The 23,703-nt window shown below is 33.0% G+C and overlaps 2 protein-coding genes and 1 long non-coding RNA gene across 4 annotated transcripts; 1 reads left to right on the top strand and 2 right to left on the bottom strand.

The window, feature by feature from the left end:
* Nucleotides 1-5,900: 5,900 nt before the first annotated feature.
* Nucleotides 5,901-6,464, bottom strand: LOC110229672. Of its 2 annotated transcripts, XR_002333059.1 has the most exons (3): nt 6,395-6,464; nt 6,159-6,314; nt 5,901-6,077 (listed from the first exon to the last, which is right to left on the bottom strand). It is a non-coding gene; the product is annotated as an uncharacterized LOC110229672 (long non-coding RNA). The 2 variants fall into 2 exon arrangements; XR_002333058.1 differs by having other exon boundaries at nt 5,901-6,314.
* Nucleotides 6,465-15,097: 8,633 nt separating this feature from the next.
* On the top strand, nt 15,098-16,826 carry LOC9319470 (putative F-box protein At3g52320). Its single transcript, XM_021032826.1, has one exon. The coding sequence runs from the start codon at nt 15,315-15,317 to the stop codon at nt 16,599-16,601; it is 1,287 nt and encodes a 428-aa protein (XP_020888485.1). The 5' UTR covers nt 15,098-15,314; the 3' UTR covers nt 16,602-16,826.
* A 1,002-nt stretch (nt 16,827-17,828) lies between these two features.
* Nucleotides 17,829-19,643, bottom strand: LOC9319469. Its single transcript, XM_002883356.2, has 5 exons — nt 19,473-19,643; nt 19,275-19,357; nt 18,772-18,840; nt 18,294-18,400; nt 17,829-18,209 (listed from the first exon to the last, which is right to left on the bottom strand). The coding sequence occupies exons 1-5, from the start codon at nt 19,547-19,549 to the stop codon at nt 17,991-17,993; spliced, it is 555 nt and encodes a 184-aa protein (XP_002883402.1). The 5' UTR covers nt 19,550-19,643; the 3' UTR covers nt 17,829-17,990.
* Between the last annotated feature and the right edge of the window lie 4,060 nt (nt 19,644-23,703).

The following is a 23,703-nucleotide window of genomic DNA, read 5'->3' as shown; positions in this document are numbered from 1 at the left end:
TCCCGTTGGTGATAGGACACAATGGGAGGTTCCAACCGATGTTGCTGCTTTTGTTTGTCGACCACCATCTTCTCGTGTTCCCTAGTGGCAGGCCTAAGAAAAAGAGAATACCTAGTGGATGGGAGTATGGAAAATCTGCAACAAATTACAAATGTCGTCGGTGTGGTCAAAATGGACACAACAAAAGTAGTTGTGTGGCTCCAATATAGTTTTTACTTTATTTTATTACATAACATATTAAGTATTTTGTGACTTTTTTAAAAAATATTATTGAAAAACTTTCATAACTTGTTATAAAACCTTTTTTACGTTTATTCTTGGAGAAAGGTGTTACTACGTTTTCAAAAAGTTGTTACACTTGTAAGATCTATATAAAATCTTTTTAAAACCCTTGTAAAACCCTTTAAAACACTTTAAAAAACCTTGTAAAACCTTATAAAACTCTTGTAAAAACCTTTTAACCTACAAAAAGCCTTGTAAAACACTTTAAAAACACTTTTTAACCTCTTTTAAAACCATCATAAAACCCTTGTAAAAACGTATTAACCTATAAAAACCCTTGTAAAACCCTTATAAAACCCTTTAAAAAACTTTAAAAACCATTGTAAAATCCTTAAAACCTCCTTATAGAAATAACATCTTAAATCTTTTAAAGCCTTGTAAAACACTTATAAAACACTTGTATTAACCTATAAAAACTCTTGTAAAAACCTTTTAACCTACATAAACCCTTGTAAAACCCTTTAAAAATCTTTAAAAAACCTTGTAAAACCTTATAAAACTCTTGTAAAAACCTTTTAACCTACAAAAAGCCTTGTAAAACACTTTAAAAACACTTTTTAACCTCTTTTAAAACCATCATAAAACCCTTGTAAAAACGTATTAACCTATAAAAACCCTTGTAAAACCCTTATAAAACCCTATAAAAACCCTTGTAAAACCCTTATAAAACCCTTTAAAAAACTTTAAAAACCATTGTAAAATCCTTAAAACCTCCTTATAGAAATAACATCATAAATCTTTTTAAGCCTTGTAAAACCCTTATAAAACACTTGTATTAACCTATAAAAACTCTTGTAAAAACCTTTTAAAAAACCTTGTAAAACCTTATAAAACTCTTGTAAAAACCTTTTAACCTACAAAAAGCCTTGTAAAAAACTTTAAAAACCATTGTAAAAACCTTAAAACCTTCTTATAGAAATAACATCATAAATCTTTTAAAGCCTTGTAAAACCCTTATAAAACACTTGTATTAACCTATAAAAACTCTTGTAAAAACCTTTTAACCTACAAAAACCCTTGTAAAAACCTATAAAACACTTTAAAACCTCTTGTAAAACCCTTATAAAAATCTTGTAGAAACGTATTAACCTATAAAAACCCTTGTAAAACCCTTTATAACACTTTGAAACAAGCTGGATATAAATTGCAATAGTTAACAATATTCTTCATCTAATAAACTGTTCCATAAACACATTCGTTATCACTGTTTTACAAAATAACATACTGGTTTAAAAAGATAACTACAATAAGAAAGGAACTTATGTTAACTACATTCTTTCACACTTGCTTTTTCCTGATGTAGATATCCCATTGTTGCTGCAAAATAAATTAATAAAAAAGCAATAAGTAACGATTCAACATAAAAAAATTGTTTTCGCATTTATTTTGAAAAACTGTTTTAAACTAACCTTTATTACGCTGAAAAGTCTTGTTGCCAGATACTTCTGTTCGGCGCTAGCTCCATGTTGTTTGTCTGGATGTAAAGCAAGCAGTGCTTTACGTTTTGCTAAACCTATCTCATTGTCATTGTTTACCAAATTGAAGTGATGAACAGTCTCCCATGAACTATTGGACCAAATAATCTGTAATGTATAATAAATTTCGTTAGTTTTTGTAGTTATGAGAAAAATAACAAATTATTATAAGATTACCTGGTGAAGTGATGACATCATAAAAATGAAGTTCTTGTTTTTAGCCCAGAGTATGACCCTATCATCAATTTCCTTCTGTTGTATCTCACTTAGTTTTCGATCTTGGACAGTAAATGACACCATGAAAATATTAGATGTTCCATTTTATTATTAAAAAAAACATCATTTTTAACAAAAAAAAATAATGGTGTACCTGAATGTTCCTTCTTTAGCCGAGCTTCTTCTTCCTAGAGAAATAAATTAGCAAAACACAGAAGACCATGAAAACGTCTTATTATAATCATTTAAATACGTACTAAAACCTTGTAAAAAACGTTGTAAAATAATTTTGTAAATTATTATGATTTAACTAATGCATACCTTATCATTCACTTTCGATTGTTGTGAATCACTCTCTTGTGACGGCTCCTCTGAGTGTCCCATCTTGTTATGTTGTGCCTCCTTTGTTTGAGCAACCTATAAATAAGTTGTAGAAACATTTGTCAACCTATAAATAAGTTGTAAAATCCTTTAAAAAATGTTGTAAACATTACAAAAAACTTTTTTCATTAATGCATACCTTATCATTCACATTTGATCGTTGTGAATCACTTTCTTGAGTTCCCTGTGGAGCCCCATCCATGTTTCTCATCTCTTCATGTTGTTTCTCCTTTTTTTGAGAAACCTATAAATAGTTTAAAATAGGTTGTAAATTTTTTATAGAAACTTTTAAATAAGTTGTAAAATCCTTTAAAAACGTTGTAAATCTCTTCTAAAGCATACCTTATCATTGACATTCGAGCATTGTGGATCGTTTTCTTCATTAGCATGTGGAACCTCATCCGTGGCTCCCTCTTCTTGAGCAACCTATAAATTTAAAAGACATTTTAAATCACTAAAGATATTCTTTATAAAAACCAATCAGATTCATTTAGTTACATACCTTTTCATCATTCACATTTTCGTGTGAATCTTCATCAGGTGGACTGCATGATTCTTCTCTGGTCTCTGTTTGTTTGTTTTCTTGATTGTTGATTGGTATTTCAACCTCTTCTTCATCATCAGAGACAATTATAAACTCTTCTTCAGTCTTTTTGTTCTGTTGTAACACCAAAAATATATTTAAACATAATCAAATTTGACCATCCTATAGATCAAAGATATATTTAAAAAGATATCGTTTTGTTTCCACTTACAACTCCACTTGACGAAGCTGGGAATTCCTTTTCTTCATCATCCCTGGCATCAGGTTCTTTGATCCCTAAATGTTTCTCCACCACCAACATTCTCTTGTTCAATTCTAAACATGCCTTGTAGATCAATTCTAGTGTTTCACTATCAGACATTGATTTCCTTGGTTTTGTCTGATTTACAGTCTCAGACTTTGGTTGCCTTTGTCTAGGCTGATTCACAGGCTTTTGCGTTTTCCATTCTGCAACCTCAATCCATCCATGAATCCATTGTTGCCTGGTCATCCTATAACCTTGGACTACAAGGTCAAAGACTTCAAACCAGTCCTTGTCTTCTGGATTTGGGGGGAGAACCAAATGAGAATATTGTTCAGGATCGCCAATGATATGTTTAATATCAAACTGCATAAAAAAGAATATGAATTTAAGTTAGAAATGTGAACCACAATTATTTCATAAAGCATTTACTATCTATTTTAAAGGTTTTACAATCTGTATTAAAGCTTGTAAAAACTTTTAAAATGTCTTGTAAAACCTTTAAAAATGTCTTGTAAAAATCTTGCCATTTTTTTAAAACCCTTGTAAACTTCTTAAAATTCTTGTATAACAAAGTAAAACAATTGTAAACCTTATTAGTTGGAAAAAAGTAGTAGAGAAAAACTGTCATACCGTTGCAACCTTTGTAACTTTTGCTATATCTTTCTTAGTTGGGCATTTTGTTGTCATCCATTGCGAAATCAGTGGACGATTGTCGTTGGGTTCTAGGACCCGACTGCCAAAATTCTGTCCCAACTCTGCAACTGCGGTTAAAGCCCAAATCTGGATTGCAAAAACAAACCCAGGAAGCCCACATTGGTTTCTAAACAATTGAGTCGGAGTTATCTTCTTCAAGCAATCCACCAAAGACCCGTAAACAATGCGAGCCCACGGATACTTGCAGAACTCTGTGAAACTACTAGCTCTTACCAGATGTTCTTTCTCTATATTGTTTACAGGGTTTGAAGCAATTAAGATGCCCTCCACTAGAATCAGAGCACCTAACCTAACCCTCTCATCAGCATCCATCTCATTGCGTTTTGTAGACAAGGTATTAAGGAGATCTTTCAAACTTAAACCATCCTTCATCCATGTATCTTCTTTCTTTCTCTTTTTTCGTATTGACTGGCTTTGTGATGCATCATCACCCAAAGGCAGCCCTGTAGTAATAACAAACTCCCTCAGAGAAAATCTGAGGGGTTGTTCTGAGAAGACAAACCACAACTCCTCATTGTTAACCATTATTCTTCTCTGAAGAAAGTGATGGACCAGCTGTGATGAGAAACAGATCCCTTCACGTTCCGCAAAATCTATGATTGGTCCCAAGAAAGAATTCTGAATCCGATTGAACTCAGTGGGACTAAGTGAATCCTTGACAACATTCAATACAAGTTTCTCTGAAGAATACTTTGATATTCTTTTCAAATTATCCACCTCATTCCCTGGGTCAATCAGTCTTTTTGGGAGAAACAGCCTCTTTGTAGGTTGACTCATTTTTCACTCTGTTGCAGGAAAGATAGAAAAACAATTAAAACATCTCCATCAAAAAGCATTCTCAAAAAAATCAAACCATTTACAACCCCTTTGTAAGCTTTTAAACTGCTTGTAAAACAGCTTTAAGAAGCTTTAAAACGCATGTAAAATTAAATCATGTAAACGAACAACTCTAGAAATGCAAATAGAGTAGTACATTGCAAACATCATTACCTACTTGGAAGCTTTGTGAAAAGTGAAAAGTCTCATCAATACTCAAACACATTCTCAAAGAATCAAACCATTTAGATCCCTTTTGAAAACCATTTAAATTGCTTGTAAAATCGATTGTAAAAGATTTTAAAACAAAGGTAAAATTAATTGAATTTCTATAGTCCTTTTAAGTCCTTGTAAGAATAAAAACGGATCTACAAAAAAAAAATCACAAAATCTCAAAAATCATCCAATGTCACAAAAACTCGATTTTGAAGGGGAAATAACCTAATTTGGCATATGAATCAAAAAAGTAACGAAGTTTTAAAGTAATTTAACCGTAGAATCGACTGATGTGACGGAACCCAAAACCCTAGGCAGATGAAATCGAAGAAGCCGAAAAGTCGAGATTGAACCTTATGAAAACGGAGAAGACGAGATTGAACCTTATGAAAACGGAGAAGCCGAGATGGAACCAAAACTGTAGAATCTAAAGCCGTGAAGCTAAGCGAAAACCCTTAATTTATTCTTCTTGTACTCAACGGAGAAGGAGACTGAGAGAATCGGTTTTTTTTCCCCCTTCTTTTTTTTTTTTCTCTATCAAATGGGTTTTAAAGTGTTTTAAAGGTTTTTTCTTTTTTATTTCGGCCCAACTATTTACAACTATCTTATTCTTAGTTCGATTAAAAACAGGTTGTAAAACTATTTTAAAACACGTTATAAACTTTTAAAACACATTGTAAATCTTTGAAAAATATATTATAAAACTAAAATTACCTTGCAAAATTTTGAAAAATCTTTTAAAAACTTGAAAATACTTTGTAAAACAATTGTAAATTTAAAGAATCATGAAAAATTTGATAAAAATATAAATAAGATGGTTTTATTTTCATAAGCTTATAAATATTGTAAAATTTTTAAAAGTTCTTTCTATATATAATCATATACATTGTAAAAACATTAAAATGGTATAGATGAAGACTTAACATTGTAAAATGTTTAGATAGCTTTTAAAAATTAACATCAAAAGATAAAATGGTATAAATGAAGATTGGATGTTATAGATGCAGGTACATAGAAAAAAAAAACTTAAATTCACAACTAGAGAGTTATACAAAGTAAAATTCATGCGAAAATCACTACAGATATTCTCAGCAAAAATTAAAAATTTGTAAAACAGCAACGTTTTCTTCAAAAAGAATAGATCATTTTTCCCCAGCAATCTTTTCTTCCCAGCTCTTACAATTAGCCCCTGATCAAAGTAATAAATCAAGAAATATAAGCTTAGTTGTAGGTTTTTAATTTACATGTTAAAACCTGAGAGAAGTCTTACCTAGAAATCTGTTATTTCTGTAAAGATGTCAACCGCAAGTTTCTTTCTCATGTCTCCAATTTTTCCTTCTGAAAGTTTCTCATTTGCATTAATATGCATAGCATAGCATTCCATCATCTTCATCATGTACATCCCAGTATCTTCAATCTTTTCAGCCTAGCATCAAAAACAAAAAAAGACATATAAAAAAGGTTTTAATGAATACAATCTACAATCTCACTTATCACAAAAATTACCTGTGATATATTGTCCACTACAGATATTTTGAATGCTGAAACATCCATATCTGTTTTGTTGAGGAGCTTGCGCAATATGTACGGCATCGCAACAGAATATGCAACCACATGCATCATTTTAACATTTTCTGAAACAAATGATGTCGCGTAATCGAGAATGATCAAAGACCTTCTCTCGATATTAATCACTACTGGAACCCAACATTTTCCTTTCAAGCACATAGGAGCATATATGTAATTTGTCTTGCTTCCAATCTCCAGCTTACTTATCTCTTCAGAACTAAACTGAAAATCATCTTTTGCGACTACAAACTCAGCATACTCATCGTCAATCGCATTTAAGAAAGATGATCCAACAAAAACAACAGTTTTGTTAAGGTACATTTCTGGATGATTTTCCCTTCTAGTTTTGATCAAGTGTAAAGCTGCATCAACATGCTAAGAAAAACACACACAAAAAGGAAAACAAATTACTCATGTTTGCTAGTCTATATGAACTTTAAAATTTACAATGGTTTTTTAAAGTTTTACAAGATTAGAATACTTGAAAGAAAATCATACATACCGATCCTGATATTGGTTTCCCCTGCGTTTCTAGTGTTGTGAACCATTTGGAATCTACTTTGATTCCCCCAACTGTTAGCACCCTACAACAAATATATATATATAATTATAAGAACATCCAATGAGTCAATGTAACATCCAATGAGGCAATGTAAAATCTTTAAAATACGTTGTAAAATCATTTTAAAATACATTGTAAAAGTCAGAGATGATGTAAAACCTTTAAAATACGTTATGAATATTATTATGAGTTTTACAAACTTAAAACTCACTTGTTTTTTGTCGACTTCTTCCATTCACATAAACTTTCAAACCTTTTTGTGTCAACTTTTGCAAAGGGGTGAAGTGTTGGGTGCTTCTTCTTCTCTGCCGTGTAAGGTGGCTGAGAATAAATGGAAGGCACTTGACTTCGCTGGCTTCTTCTTGATGGACCATCAGCTTTTGATTTATTATCTACATCTTGTTGACTAGTTTTTAGTGGAACATCATTATCAGCTTTATCCCCTAATTCTTGATCACATGTTCTTGTTCCAAGATCAGCAGCAACTTTGTCAGTATTTTTGCATTTTTTTCTCTGAGGCTGCAAACAAAAAAAAACAAAAATAACAATTATAAAAACAACTTGTAAAAATTTCAAACAATGCTACGAATACTCAGTAATAAAAGACATTACAATTTGTAAAACTTGTAATGTCTTTGCTTATATATGTATAAAAGAAATGCAACAATGCATTCCTTGTGAAATTAGTTTATAAAAACGAACAGATTGTTTTACAAAATTGAATTCTTACCTGTTTTCTTGTAGGAATATCATTATAAGAATTATCCCCTTGTTTACGCTTATTTGTCTGCAGGTGAAAAAAGTAAAAAAAAAGTCCCCTGTAAGTACTTTGAATATATTTCATTATAAACATTTCATTATAAACATTTAAAACATATCTCTAAATTGACCTTCATTTTGTAAGAAATCTTCTTTTATAATATTGAATACTAACCTCTTTTCTTTCTCTGACATATCTCTTCTTTCTACAGTACTTCTTACTTTCAGAACTTTTCTTACATGCCTCATTGTTTGTTTCAGAAACTGAAATTCCTTCCTTCTCGTTATCCTGACTATCTTCAGAGATAATATTGAAATTTGGAGTAGAGAAATTTGGGGTAGGGGTTTTATCCTATAAAAGTGTTTAAAACCATAGGATTAGTACCAAAAATGATTCTCAGATAATAATGAAATTTGGAGTAGAGAAATTTAGGGTAGGGGTTTTCAAAAAGTTGTTACACTTGTAAGATCTATATAAAATCTTTTTAAAACCCTTGTAAAACCCTTTAAAACCCTTTAAAACCACTTGTAAAATCCTTTAAAACCCTTTAAAACCACTTGTAAAACCCTTTAAAACCCTTTAAAACCACTTGTAAAACCCTTTAAAACCCTTTAAAACCACTTGTAAAATCCTTATAAAACCCTTGTAAAACATATTAACCCTTGTAAAATCTTTTTAAAACCATTGTAAAACCCTTTAAAACCCTTTAAAACCACTTGTAAAACCCTTTAAAACCCTTTAAAACCCTTTAAAAACCCTTGTAAAACCCTTTAAAACCCTTTAAAACCACTTGTAAATTCCTTATAAAACCCTTGTAAAACATATTAACCCTTGTAAAACCGTTTAAAACACTTTAAAACCTCTTGTAAAACCATAGGATTAGTACCAAAAATGATACTCAGATATCAAGGACTTTTTAAACAAAAGTAGATCAATATACCTTTGCTGTAGGTTCAGCTGTATCATCTTCAGAACGAATCTTCTGGCTGTTTTCATCATCTCCAGCATAGCTCCCGTCCTCTGTGTTAGGCTCACGAATGGAATCTTCAAATGTACTAGGACCACATTCATCATCTTCTTTGTTATCACCATCGACATCAATTTCACCATCTCTACTTGGACCACATTCATCACCTTCTCTGCTATCACCATCAACACCAATATCACCATCTATATTGGGACAAGCTTTGTCAGACTGCTACAGAATCAAAACAATCATATTCAGTAAACAAAAAACAATATGTAACAAAAAAGTTTGGTTCAAGAGGTGTGTGTGTGAACAGTTAAGAACTTTTTAAAAACTTTGGTTCAAGAGAGTGTTGCCCAGCTATGGATCCTATAATAATAATAATACTTAACGGATCAAAAAAAGTTTGAATACCTTTGTAAGAACTTTTTAAAAAACCTTGTAAATTATTTAAGATGAGTTATAAAAACATTCTGAATACTTGTAAAAAGCTATCCGAATTTTGATTGAAAAGAATTTAATAAAATTATTCACATACCTCTTCTGTTCTGGCACATGTTTCTTCTTGTATATCAGACTGCAGAAAAAAGGATACAGATATCTTAATATATACTATATACACATGTAACTGACAAAAAAAAAAAAAAAAAAATCCCATTTAGTTACCTCTTTTTTTTTGCATCTCTCAGTCTCATCTTTTTCAAAACGGCTTTTAAGAACATACTCTATTACTGCAATCCTCCTGTTGAAGTCTTGAAGTAAATTTAGGATCTTGTCGAGTTTCTGGCTGTCAGACAAGTTGTTATTCATTGATTGTTCCCCTATTTCTTGTAATACAGTAAAAATATCAACAAATCCAGCACTCCAATCAGTTGCTTTGAGTCTGTATCCATTTTGAACAAGACGAACAATTTCTTCGAAGTCTATGTCGTCTTCATGCGAACTAGCAACTAAATAGCTATATTCGTACGGGTTTCCAATCACTGTATTAACCTTGACCTGGCAAAAGAAAAGAACTTGTAAAACCTTTAAAAACTCTTGTAAAAATATGATATATGTTGAACATCAATCTTAAAACTAAGGCAATTAAAAGAGGGGATTCCACACTTACTGAGTTCATGTTTTTGACGACATCGACAACATGAGAAAATCTTGGTGTTTCAGTTGTTTCCCATTTCAAACACAAAGGATACTCAGATCTCGATGTAACACATTCTGTTGCAAACGCTGAGCCCAAAGATGGAACTGCGCTGAAGGCCCATAGTAGTATCGCCATTGCAAATCCCTTTACTTCATATGTGCCTCTTGCCCAAGTATTCTCATTTATCCGTTGGATGCTTGTAGCAAGAACTCTATATGCATGCTTGCCCCACGGTTGAGATGTGTAGATTGCGAATTCTGAAGCATGTACCAGTCTAGACAAAGGGATTTTCTCCAACGAACCTGGTGTAAAGAGAAAGGCTTCTGTCAAAATTACCATACCTAGACTCAGTTTCTCTTCAGCATCCAGCGGATGCAGCTGATTTGGTTCAAACAAACGTTTTTGGAGTTGTTCCAGCGTAAAATGCTCTTTCTGAGTCCAGAAATATGGAGCTTTTGATGGAGCTTTGCCTTTTCGAAGCATTTCACTATCAATCAGGTCACACTGAACACCTGTAAGTGAATACAAATTTGATATTAGAGTTTTATAAAAACTTGTAAAACACATTGTTAAATGTTTTTAAATACATTGTAAAACTTTTAAAACACATTGTAAATTGATTAAAAACTTACAAAACAAAACTAATTTAGATATACCTGTGGTAAGCAAGAATTCTCTCTCTGAGAATCGCATTGGCTGGGAGTCAAATGTGAACCAGAGATTCTTCTCCTTTAAAAGCAACCTTCGCTGCATCAAGAAGTGGAAAATCTTCCCCGAAAAATTAACTCCACTTCTTTTTGCTAGTTCAATAATAGGACCAAGGAAAGAGGCTTTAATTAGATTAAACTGTTCCTCCCCTAGTGCGAGCTCAACTTTTTTGACCAAATGCGTTTCGAAATGTTGAATAACAACAGCTCCAATGTTTGGTTCAAACCCGGGATTATATATACGGGGCGGTAGGTTAAGCACATCCAATGAGTCATTGTTAGACATCTGCGTAAAAACCAAGCATAAAAACCATATCAAGAATGTAAAACATTTAAAACGGTTGTAAAATACAGAAAAGGAATAATTCAGCATTTAAAACCTTTTTAAAACGGTTGTAAATTACAGCAAATGAATAATTCAGCATTAATAACGAACCTTTAAAAAATGTTGTAAAATCCACAGTTAACGATTATAAAATCAAGAAATGGAATAAATCAGAGAGGATATACCCTAAATCAAGCATTAAGAAGCATTTACAAGTTAAGAACGAACCTTTAAAAATGTTGTAAAATCTACAGTTCAAAATCAAGCAGTCAAATCAAGCGTTATCAGTCAATAATGAGATAAAAAAAGCTTCAAGAAGACCAAACTTTCACAGAAACACAGAATCTAAACCACAGAATCAAACCACAGAATCTAACTTCCAAAAGACAAACCTTTCAAAAAAGCTTCTAAAATATAGTGAGGAATCTAACCTGGAATCGATGTAGGACAGATCGAAATAAAACACAGACGGAGACGGAGACGCTGAGAAATCAAAATCGAACAAAAAGATGTTAACGCCGATCGAAATCGAACAGATCAAATCGAAAACGAACAACGAGATTTTACCACCGATAGAAAGCGAAATCGAAAGGAGACGCCGATTTGATATGGAATCGAGATAACGGAATCGAGATCGGAAAATCGTCGCCGATCGAAATGAGAGAAAGAGAGAGAATGGTTGAGAGAACCGTGCAGATCTTAGGTTATGAAAGCAAGGGTAGTTTGGTCATATTTGAATTAATTAAGGGGTATTTTTAAAAATGGCAAGCAAAAAGGGGCAATGTTAAAAAAGGGTGTGTGAAACAGGGCATTATTAACAATTTCTCTACTTTAAATTTCGTGGGTAGACAATTGATACACCATCGATTATAAAAAATATTGGACACTAAAGTAGTAAAAAAACGCATACACAAAACACACTAACACACACCGACCACCTAGTGATGACCCATAAAATATCAGGTCCTTTTGAAAACTGCCCTACTTTTTAGTTTTTGTTTGAAAAATACGTCTTTTCTATTTCTAATGAAAATTACAATTTTTTATATGTAAAATAATAATTTTGTCCATATTTAAATTAAAAGGTGTATTTTTATTAAAATCAAAACTAAATTAAAAATTGAGAGAAAAAATAAAATAAATTCGAAATAATATTAATTATTCTTATAATTATTTGTTTAGATAAAGATAATCTTTTTAATTTCTATATTAAATCTAACAAGATCATATCTAAAAATATTATAAAGTTTATCCCTTTATAGTTTCATGTTATATAAACAAAAAAATCTCAACGTAACAAGCCAATTCTCCAACTCTAAAATCTGTCTAATTGTAAGATTAACGTAGATTACGATTTAACATCGGTATAATGATGTAGTATATATGTGTTATTGATTAGATCAACGTACGACTTATAGCGTTAACATAATATTATTTGTTTTATTTACTTGTGTTATTGATTAGAGATGGAGTACCCAAAAACCAATGGAAATCTAATAAAAGTAATGTTAGTCAAGAGATCTATATATACATTTTTGGATCACAATTAGCAAATAAATCCTGAAGTTGAGAAGTATTTACAATGACATGCCATTAGCATTAATTATTTAGATTTGTTTTATTTAAGTAAAGATTTTTATTTGAAATTTATTTCTCATATATTTAGCAAAAGTCTCTACAAAATCTTTCCTTATCTATTTAAGTAAAGATTTTGAAATCAAATATGTTCTCAACAATTTACCAAAAATCTCTACACAATTTTTTTAAAAATTTCGACTTAGTTAATTTCTGATTTTTATCTGCAAAAAAAAAAATTAATTGTAACGAGTGATGTAAAAATCGGGAATGTTGATACTACAATTTCTTCTACTTCTTTTTTTTCATATAATGAAAATTATTTTTTAGGGATATTTTCTTAAAACCTCTAAACAAAACAAAGGGTTTCAAACGATAGCTTCTCTTTTGGCGGGTCTACCCGCAAACCCGTAACTCTCTACGGGCTTATCCGCATGAACCTGCGACCCATAGTGCATAAAAATATTATTCAAAAAAAATAACAAATGATGTTTAATTTTACGGGACGGGGTTATATGGTGCAACGGGTTTGGATCAATATTAATATTAAACAATATACTATGGATGAAATCCTAGAATTAAAAATCAAAATTTAATTATAAAATCAGAAACACTAAACAAAATAACAATATTAACAAAACAAATACAACTTAAAATTTTGCAAAATAATTTTTTAGTTATAAAAAAATCGACTAACGGTGTACCGCGGGGTAAAATATAGATTTGGAAGTTTAAGGAAGAAAAATATTTTTTAAAAATAATAGCTCTGCGGTGTACCGCAAGAAAAATCTTTCTCCTAAACTGAGGCAAGAAGAAGAAGAAAGTCAAATGTCGTTTAAGTGTATATATAGATATACCATTTAAACCTAAAACACAATTAATATACTCAAAACTATTAATATAGATATATGGATGGTACATTTATAAAATAGGTCGAAATATTATATTATACTCTCTATTAATAAACAAAACTAATTATATTTAGATTTTTTTTAAAAAAATTATAGCCCCGCGGTGTACCGCGGGTTCAAATCTAGTTTTGTAAGTAATAATGAACTATTAAAGTTTAATCAAACATAGGAACGTGAATCACTTGATAGGTGAATTCATAATTATTTTTATATTGTTTAAAAGAAAATTTAAAATAAGAATTATCTTTAAAATTGTTAGTTACTTCAAATCTTAATTTAAAAACTAAATTAATGAATTTTCTGTTTTACGTGTAAATTATTTTTAATTATTATTTACTGAAGCTGTTTTAGTAATTTAATATATTAAAACATAGTTTTTCAAAGAAAAACAAAGATAAGGTATTTTTCAAACAAAAACTCATAAATAGGACATTTTTCCAAATTTACTCTAAAATATTTCAGTTCTTGCTCAGAGTTACCAAAAACATTGCCGCAAAACTATTTTTTCCGGTTGGTTGAGAAACTTGATATTATGCCACTAATCAAATATATTTATCAAACAATTTATAATAGGGAGACTCACAAAAATGCCCCTTTTTTAATACCCCTTTTCAAAAATGCCCCCTTTGGATGTCCATTTTTAAAAATACCCCTTTTATGTACAAAATGACTAAATTACCCTTCTTTTAATAAAAGATATCATAAATATATAAGGAAATATAACAAAATTAGGTCCACAAAATACAAAATATTTTTTGGCGGGAAAAGTGATCCCCCAATTTTTCCCGCCAAAACACTTGTAAAAATTTGTAAAACCTTTAAAATACCTTGTAAAATTTTCCCGCCAAAAATTTTTTTTTGCGGGAAAAGTGATTCCGCAATTTTTTTGGCGTTAAATTTTTGGCGGGAAAAATTTTCCCGCCAAAAATTTACAAGGTATTTTAAAGGTTTTTTACAAGGTATTTATAAGGTTTTACAATGTATTTTAAAAGGTTTTACAAGGTATTTATAAGATATTATAAGATTTTACAAGCTATTTTATAAGGTTTTTACAAGTTATAAGGTTTTACAAGTTTTTTATAAGGTTTTACAAGTTATAAATACCTTATAAAACCTTAAAAGTACATTGTAAAACCTTTTAAAATACATTGTAAAACCTTACAAAACACTTGTAAATACCTTGTGAAAAACCTTTAAAATACCTTGTAAATTTTTCCCGCCAAAAATTTTCCCGCCAAAAAAATTTCGCAAAAAAAATTGCGGAATCACTTTTCCCGCAAAAAAAATTTTTTGGCGGGAAAGTTTTTTGGCGGGAAAAATTTTTACGGGAAAATTTTACAAGGTTTTTTAAAGGTTTTTACAAGTGTTTTGGCGGGAAAATTGCGGGATCACTTTTCCCGCCAAAAAATATTTTGTATTTTGTGGACATAATTTTGTTTCAAATAAGGGTAAAATGGTCATTAAAAATTAAAAGAGGGCAAACTTAAAAATGGACTCTCAAAGAGGGCATTTTTGAAAAGGGGTATTGAAAAAGGGGCATTTTTAACAATTTCTCTTTATAATATCCACTTGGAAAAAAAAACAATATTTTTAAAATTTTGTATGGGCCTTGTGGCTCTCGGCCCATGTTTTATAGAGTGGAATAAAAGAAAAAAGAAAAAGGTGTTACAACGTAAAGACAAAAAATGTAAATAGTTGTACTTTCGATTCATTCCTTGGTGTTCTGTTTTACTTTTTTACATTTAGAAGTACACTGTTCATAGGGTTGTCCTTGTTTTCTTTTTGATAATAAGGAGGAGCTTTTCGAGAATCAGAGAGGGAAAATCGGTGTTTTGTATAAGAAGGAGAGTGATTTTGTTCTCTAGCTTCTGGTTTTTTAGATCTGTGGTTGACAGGAACGGATCTGTGAATGAAAACAATAACAATGGGGTTGCTTTTTGGTCTTGCCGCCGTTAAAGGGCTGAGGAAGAAGAATAATAAGAAGAAGAAGGTAGTAGAAGGGAGAAGAAGAAGCATCGTAAAGGCTAATTCTAGATCCACCCCAACCTTTGAGGAGATCCCTGAGGAAGTATGGATGGAGATCCTGGCGCGATTGCCGGTGAATTCGCTGATGAGATTCAAGTGCGTGTCAAAGCTCTGGTGGTCCTTCATCACCTCTCGGTATTTCACTAATCTTTTCTCCAAATTGTCATCTCTGACGCGAGAACGGCGTGTGTTCATGTCTGTGGTGGACAAGGAATACCACGGTGACTATATGTTGTTCTCAGCATCGCCTAGTAACTGGGACGCAGCGTCTTTCCCTCTACTCAACCAAGATCTGACTTTGCCGGGAATGGGAGGCCACTTCGTGAACGCGGTTCGGGGCTTGATGTGTTTTAGGCTTGGGAGAGAGGTACGGATCTATAACCTCACCACCAGGCAGCTCGTGAGCTTGCCCATTGTGAAATCCAACATGTTGGAAGGTGATTCTCATATGTGGAACTATTTTGGGCACGATCCTGTTAGTGATGAATACAAAGTGCTTAGCAAAGTTTGGTGGGTCAGCAAGGGATGGAGGAGAGTGAGATCAGAGACTCAGGTTTTGGTTCTTGGAGCTAGAGCTTCATGGAGAAACGCTCGAAGCCACTTTCATCCTCCTCCTTCTCATCGTCCTTACTCTCAAGGGATCTCCATCAACGGTGTTTTGTATTATGGTGCTTGGTGTAATGGGAAGAGATGTGTAGTCATGAGTTTTAACTTGGCTTCTGAGGAGTTCAATTTGATTGATTTACCTGATGAGGCTGGCATCGTCTGGCACGCTTGTCGAGCTAATCTCATGAATTACAGAGGTAAAATAGCTGTCTTTGAGTGTTCCCGTCTCATCACTGAAGGTATGCTAGACCTCTGGGTAGTTGAGGATGCCGGGACGAGTAAATGGTCGCACAAGGTTTCTGTTTTGCCTAGTCATCAACTTATGAAAAGCCTAGATGTTAGTGAGTTGGTGATTAGAAGTACCAACCGCAGCGGAGAGGTCAGGTTGTCTGGGAGAATAGTCGATAGTATTAAAATGTCAATGAACGTTATCTACGACTTGGAGAAGAATCGTATAACACGAGGGGTTGCTATGGAGCCATTATACCCAAGGTTCTCTGGTGCCGGGTCTTTGCAGACGATTCTTTGGGATGATGTTGAGAGCATCATGTATTTAGAAGCCTGAAATTTAACCTCTCAGTTTTTTCTTTTCTTATAGCAATTTTTTACATTTTCTCCAAACATAATAATGATTTATAGAGAAGCCCACATTTTCGTTTTGGTTTTCCTTTCAGAATCTGAATGACTACATATGTTTTTGTTCTGTTGTGCCTAAACTTTTGCTGGAACAATGTCGTCTCGTTTCATATAGACGTTGACAATACCCTGATGTATACCTTTGGCGATTCTATCCAACCCGATGCTCTTCCGGTTTTTTCTGATTATAGAACCCAGTTTAAGCCAGCTAGTGAGAGTGCAGTAAGAAGGTTGAAAATAACATGGATAGAGGAAAAGATCGGCTGCACAATATGTTTAGACGAGTTGGCGGTTGGAGCTGAAGCATCTACATTACCTTGTCGTCATCATTTTCACAAGGGATGCATCGTGGAATGGCTTAAGAGTAGCCACTTTTGCCCCTTGTGTCGTTTTGCCTTACCTGCCCACCCTAACAATTAAGTTTGTTTAAAATACGTTTAGTAAGTTTAAACATTTTCGTTTTGGAATCTTGAATGACTACATACATATGTATTGTTGTGTTGCTCCAAAACTTCTTTCTTTGCTTTGCATTTAAAGACTATATTGGTTTTTCTCTAGCTTCTTTTGCATTAATATGGACTTCATAACACTAAACCAGTTATTTTCTTATGATTCTTCAACTAAAAATGTGTTCAAAACCTGCCTAAGCCTTCTAATAATAGCTACACAAATCAGCTAAAACAGGGAGAGTTTGGTCAAGTGGGTTACACAAGCATTCAAGAAGCAGTAAACATAGCAGCCAAACTTCCTCGGAGAAACAAGAGACTTACGTTAAATCCGGCGTTTACCGAGAAAACGTGGTGAGCAAAAAACCGATAAAGAATGTGATGGTAATCGGAGATGGTATCAAAACTATTAGTTTGTCATCCGTGCTATATAGTATGTGATGATGGTAGAGTCGATACTTTAAAGCCCGCCTTTCGCTATAAACGTCAACCAGAATCCCAGACGTAGGATCAAGACCTTTTTGACATCCTTCATACTATCGAGAGCCTCTAGAATGGAGGGAAATAATACATCCTCCATAGCTCAGACGTTTCGTCGAACACTTGGCGTGCACTTTACCAAACCATGTTGTTTCCACCGAATGAAACATCTCAAGCTCTCTTATCAACAAACCCATTACTAACCAAGCATTATTAGCTGTAACCAAGAATTCGGTGAACGTGACTGATTCTCCTCCGATTAATAAAAAAACAAAAAAAATATTCAAGTGGCAATGAATACAATTGCACGTGAACTTTGGGATTTCAAAATATTGTTCCCCAAGTTAAAACAAAAGAACTCTCAGTTTATGACACAAAGAACCCTTTTCAAATTAGAGGTTCATTTCATGCTTAAGATTCTGAACCTTTCTCTGACATGAAATGAGCTCTCGGTTCCAATGCTCAATCTGGCCGACGGAACAGCTCCCGCCACCTCCGGTGTTGAGTTCGATAGAAGCTTGGAGGACTTTGATGCGGTTGGTCTTTCGGATCAGAGTTTGCTGTATATCTTTCCTCCCAATTGTGTTGATGGTTCTGATCCTATTCCTCACCTGGGGAAGAATGGTTTTTAGAGACAAGACATTAGAATGGTTCCTCAAATGTAATGATGTTATGACAATTAAAATGCTGAATACCTCTCTCTGGTGTTGCATCTCTTCATCATGATCATCAACTGGAACCACCAAGACTTCATCATGATCTTCAACCGGAACCACCAAGGCTTCATCACCATCTTCAGCATCTGATAATTCAGAAAAACAGAGATTTGTGATAAACCAAATCTATTCCTGATTGATTACTGTGATTAATTGAGCAGAAATTAAGAAGAACAGCCATTCATTTCATGCTAAGAAAACCAGAGATTTGAACCAGATCTATTCCTGATTAATCACCAGTGATAGTCTCTGTAATTGACCAAAATAAACTACACTAATTCAACAATTCTCAATCCTGATTCATCTAACAGAGAGATTCAGCAGAACAATGAAAATTATTGCCAAAAAAAATGAAAGAAACGTCAAAACAGTATAGAAGCTAAAATCTGAAAACAAACTTTAGATCTAACAGAGGCTTCGAGTATAGATTGAAGCAGAAATCAAATATAGATCTTACAATTTTCACCGTCGTCATCACCAGTTTCTTCAGCCGGAACCACCAAGACTTCTTCCTCATCTTGAGCATCTGTTGATTCAGAAAAAAACAAGCTAAGAAAAACAGAGATTTGTGATAAACCAAATTTATTCCTGATTAGTTACCCGTGTAATTGACCAGAAATTAAAAAGAAGAACAAGTCTCAATCCTGATTCATGCTAATCTAACACAGAGATATGAGATAAACAACACATATCATGAAATTGCTGCGAAATATTGAAAGGAATTCGGAAAAAAAAACTACAGTATTGACCAGAAACTCAGAAGAACAACAACTCCCAATCCTGATTCATGCTAATCTAACAGAGAATTGAGATTAATTACCCGTAATTGACCAAAATAAACTACACTAAACCAGAAATTCAACAATTCCCAATCCTGATTCATCTAACCGAGTGATTCAGCAGAACAATGAAGATTACACAGGTTTCGAGTAGAAATTGAAGCTCGACTATAGATCTTACAATTCTCGCTGGCTTCAGATGAAGTATCCTCATCACCAGCTTCTTCTCCATCAGCGAGCTGTATCGGAACCTGTTCTTCAAGTCTATGATCCACCGATTCAACGCAAACAGAAGAAGATCATGGGGAACAAAAAACAAAATGAGAAGAAGAGAGATTACAGATACAGATAGATACAGTAGAGTAAAACCAGAAATTACTTGCGAGCAGCAACAGCCTTTTTTGCTCGAAGCTTCAGCTTCAAACGACGAGCGAGAATCTGCATTTTGAAATTCATCTTGAGCGAGAGAGAATTTGAGAAATTCTAGCGAGAGAGAGAGAGAATTTTAGAAATTCTAAAAGCTTTTCGTGGCGGGATTTGGAATTGGAGTGGCTCTCAAATTCTGAAATTATAAGAATTTGGAATCCGCAACAAATTCTGATATTATAAGAATTTGGAATCCGCAACAAACTTTTCTCGAGTTTTTGTTACAGAGATCACTGCTGAATGAACGGTTGAGATCACGACACGTCAGCAACCATCACTTTTATCGACGGTCACGAATAAAATATTTGCCTGTTGAAAACTCTGATTCCTCTTGTTTTGCGTACGTGGATGCTGAGTCAGCCTCATAAATTTTACGAGTTTCTTTAATTAAGTCAATAACGACAATTAATTATTTTTTTATGCTACTAAAATAAACACGAAACATATGATTTGGAAAACCTAGTGAGATATCACTTTTCTAGTATATTTTTTATAACCTCTTTTTTACATAATTATTAAGTCAACAATGTTTTTGTGAACCGTGCAACTTTTTAACTTTGTAGTAACTAGAACTTTTTTACGAATTTGTTTTCTTTTTTTTTTGAAACTCCAAAAACAATAAAATTCACTAATTAATCACAAAATCTGAACCGTACGTACGAACATTAAGAATATTTTTACCCATTTTTTCTTATATGTAAACATTTGTTAATAGATGTATAAAAGGGTGCTTTTTAATATAATTATATAAGGGTGCTTTACGCAGTTGTATAACAAAATACGTTCTTAAATATTACTAAAGTCTTGTCTCCAATTTTTCATATACTTTTTTGTAAAAGGCTTTTTCATAATTTTATACCTTTGTAATTTCTTTCAAACCAATGTTATATTCTATAAGTGAATTTCTCAACTAATAGTAGGGAGATATAATATATTCTATTAACAAAAACCCCTACATTTTTTTAACTTTGTAGAAACTAGGCACTTTTTACGAATTTGTAATTTTTCTTAGAAACTTCTAAAAAAAAAAATTTCACTAGTTAACCGCAAAATCTGAACCGTACGTGCTCTTGGATGATATACTACGTACGAACATGCATTATGAATATATATATATATATTTTTTTATAACCCAGGTATCCGGGCCGAAGCCCGACTAGCACCAAGGCTTGAGGCCGGTTCTCTTTCAGGCCGTCCGAGTCCAACGTATAGTGTGTTTCCTGGAGGCCTGCAGCCGCCATGTGAATACCGCAGTGGCCAACGCTAGCCTTCGAACTGCGGACACCATATTGAAATTACCTCCTCAAGTGCCACTAGCCCAACCCACGTTGGTTATTATTATCCCTTCTTTTCTTTTAGTAAACATTTTTGTTAATAGATGTATAATGAAATGGTGCTTTACGCAGTTGTATAACAAAATAGGTTATTAAATACTACTAATGTGTTGTCTCACTAATTTTTCATATTCTCTCTACTTAATTACTTTTACTTGACACAACTATAACTACAATTAGTCAAGTTGATATGTATACAGACAACTTGAAGGTGTTAGATCAAAATAATTACATCTTCTCATGGTGACTCACACTTCTTGCTATATTTGTTGTTCGCTATTTTACACAAATTACATCATCACAAGAACGTGAATTTTTTTTTTTCACACCCAGAACGTGAAGGTTATCGGAGACGGTATCGACTCTACCATTATCACATACTATATAGCACGGATGACGTAGCAAAAGTTGCGGACTGAAACGTTGTCGTGCCATCTTCAACGTTTCTATTACCGGTGACGATGGTAGAATTGATACCGTCTCCGATAACCATCACGTTCTTGATCGATTTTTTGCTCACCACGTTTTCTCGGTAAAAGCTGGCCTTCACGTATATCATAAGTCTCTTTTTTCTCCGAGGAAGTTTGGGTGCTACGTTTACTGCTTCTTAAATGCTTGTGTAATGACTCGAACCGTCCTTAGCTACCACAAGATCGGCTTTCTTCTTAGTTTTGGAATCTTCCAGAAGTTTACGGTCGGAAAGAGGGAACCATGATGGAAATTTCTCGTAGGAAAACATCAATAATCTCTGGTAGCCACCACCTCCGCCGGTACTTGGAGTAAAGAATTGGTGCATGCAACATGAACAATTACTATAGGGTTTTCTTTAACTAGTAATATGCGCCGAAAGAACGAGTTGGTGTGCATGCAACATGAGCACGTAGAGGCCTACTCTCTCCTTGGTTTAAGTACCTATAGCTCCGGCTCATGTTTACCCACTCTTTATTTTTAGATGGCTTTTTAATTTTTGTTTTTGGCCTTTTAAAAGCTCTTGCTATGTGCTCTGTAAAAAACTGCCTTTTGGTAAAATAATCCAAATTTTATCAAAAAAAAAAAAAAACATGAGCATTTAGTTTTGTTGTGATACATCTAAAATATTCCTATGAGAGAGTCCGAGTCCCAAACTCCATTGTACTGATCAGCCTTGATGATCCGACAGCCCTGATCAACTTTGATGCCCCTCCGAATGTTTCTATAGTGATCAACACTCACCAAGATATTCATATACAGCGTTAGACATCCCCATCCCTCTAAAGACTGACATTTTAAGGCAATTATTTCACAACCGAAACAAGATATGGACGTTATTATGAAATCGGCATCTTCCTCCCTTATTCCAGATGTCGTCAAGAACCCAAATATGCCTTATCTATCAAGACCCTCGATCACAGGATGCGAAATAAGGACAGTTTTGCACAAACGACCATTACGGGACCCGAGTCCTTCTTCAAGGATGGACATCACAACGCCTACACTTACTAAACCTCTGTTTCTAATTCCTGCTCCCTCTCTAGATGGTATCTCTGTCGGCAATGCACCCGAGAAACGGGACGAGCAAGAACAACGTCCTCGTTCTCCATGAATGATTGTTTTGGTCTGATCAACACCAAAACGCTTTTATTTATAAGAAAATATAGCACACCAAAATTTTGGTGTTTTGGTCTGATCAACTTCGAAACACCAAAACGCTTTTATTTATAAGAAATTATATCACACCAAAACTAAAAGGACAGAAGAGGATATTGGGAGAACCGGAGATCTACGTTCGAGATGATCGTCTAAGATTATGGAAATCATGAAGATCGAGAAGGATCTAAGTTATCCTATATTAAGTTTAGGAAGTTTAACAATATCTCTAAATATATTATTTACATTTATATTTATCTTATATTAGAAAATCTCATCTCTATATAAGAGAATGTAATTTATACCTTTAATCTTATGAGAATCTACAATAATTCTTCCTAAACACATTTGTGTAATTTACTCTCATCAATTTATCATAGAAAAATAGAAAATTTCTTCAAATAAAAATAAAACAAAATAATAAGGGAAATTCTGATAAGGCTTAGACTTAGATGGTGTCTATCATAGTATATTTGTGGGTTATCGGACTCTATATTTAAATATTTACTAGGTCCGGACCCGCACATACGTGCGGGGTTTTATATTTTAAAATATGCGGGTTTAATATGTGTTGTATAACATATAGTGAAAACGGGTATAACATATAGTGTTGTATAACGTACGTGCATGGTTTTTTTGTTTGATTGGTTTAAAAGTTTGGAATGAAAAATTAGTAAGAAGGTTGAATATGTGTTGTATGACATATAGTGAAAACGGGTATAACATATAGTGTTGTATAACATACGTGCGGGGTTTTTTTTGTTTGATTGGTTTAAAAGTTTGGAAAGAAAAATTAGTAAGATTTTAGTAATTTTGATTGGTGAATGATTGGATATCTTTGTTTGGTTTTGTTGAATTATTTAGAAAGTTGCAAAATTGGTTGTAATATTTGTGAAACCAAATTATTATTTTGATTTATATTGTATATTTTTATTTCTTAAACTATAAAATTATTTGTTTGGTGATATAAAATTATTGTTTGTAATTTGATACAATTTTCATAAATATAAATGATTATTTAAAAGATTATGGCCCATGAATGATTGACCTTTTAATTTGGATTGGGCCGGATTTTGATAGACCCATTAAGTAGTAGATAATGGCCCATGTATGATCCATGATTTCGTTTTTTTTTTTTTAATTCAGAAGATGATCGAAACATTGTTTGTCTTATCCTCTTCAAAGTAATGCAACCCTAAAACTCAGAAGATTTTTCGATTTCTC

This window comes from Arabidopsis lyrata (assembly GCF_000004255.2).
Source record: "Arabidopsis lyrata subsp. lyrata unplaced genomic scaffold ARALYscaffold_3, whole genome shotgun sequence".
NCBI classification, from domain to species: domain Eukaryota; kingdom Viridiplantae; phylum Streptophyta; class Magnoliopsida; order Brassicales; family Brassicaceae; genus Arabidopsis; species Arabidopsis lyrata.
This window is presented reverse-complemented; position numbering and strand designations above follow the sequence as displayed.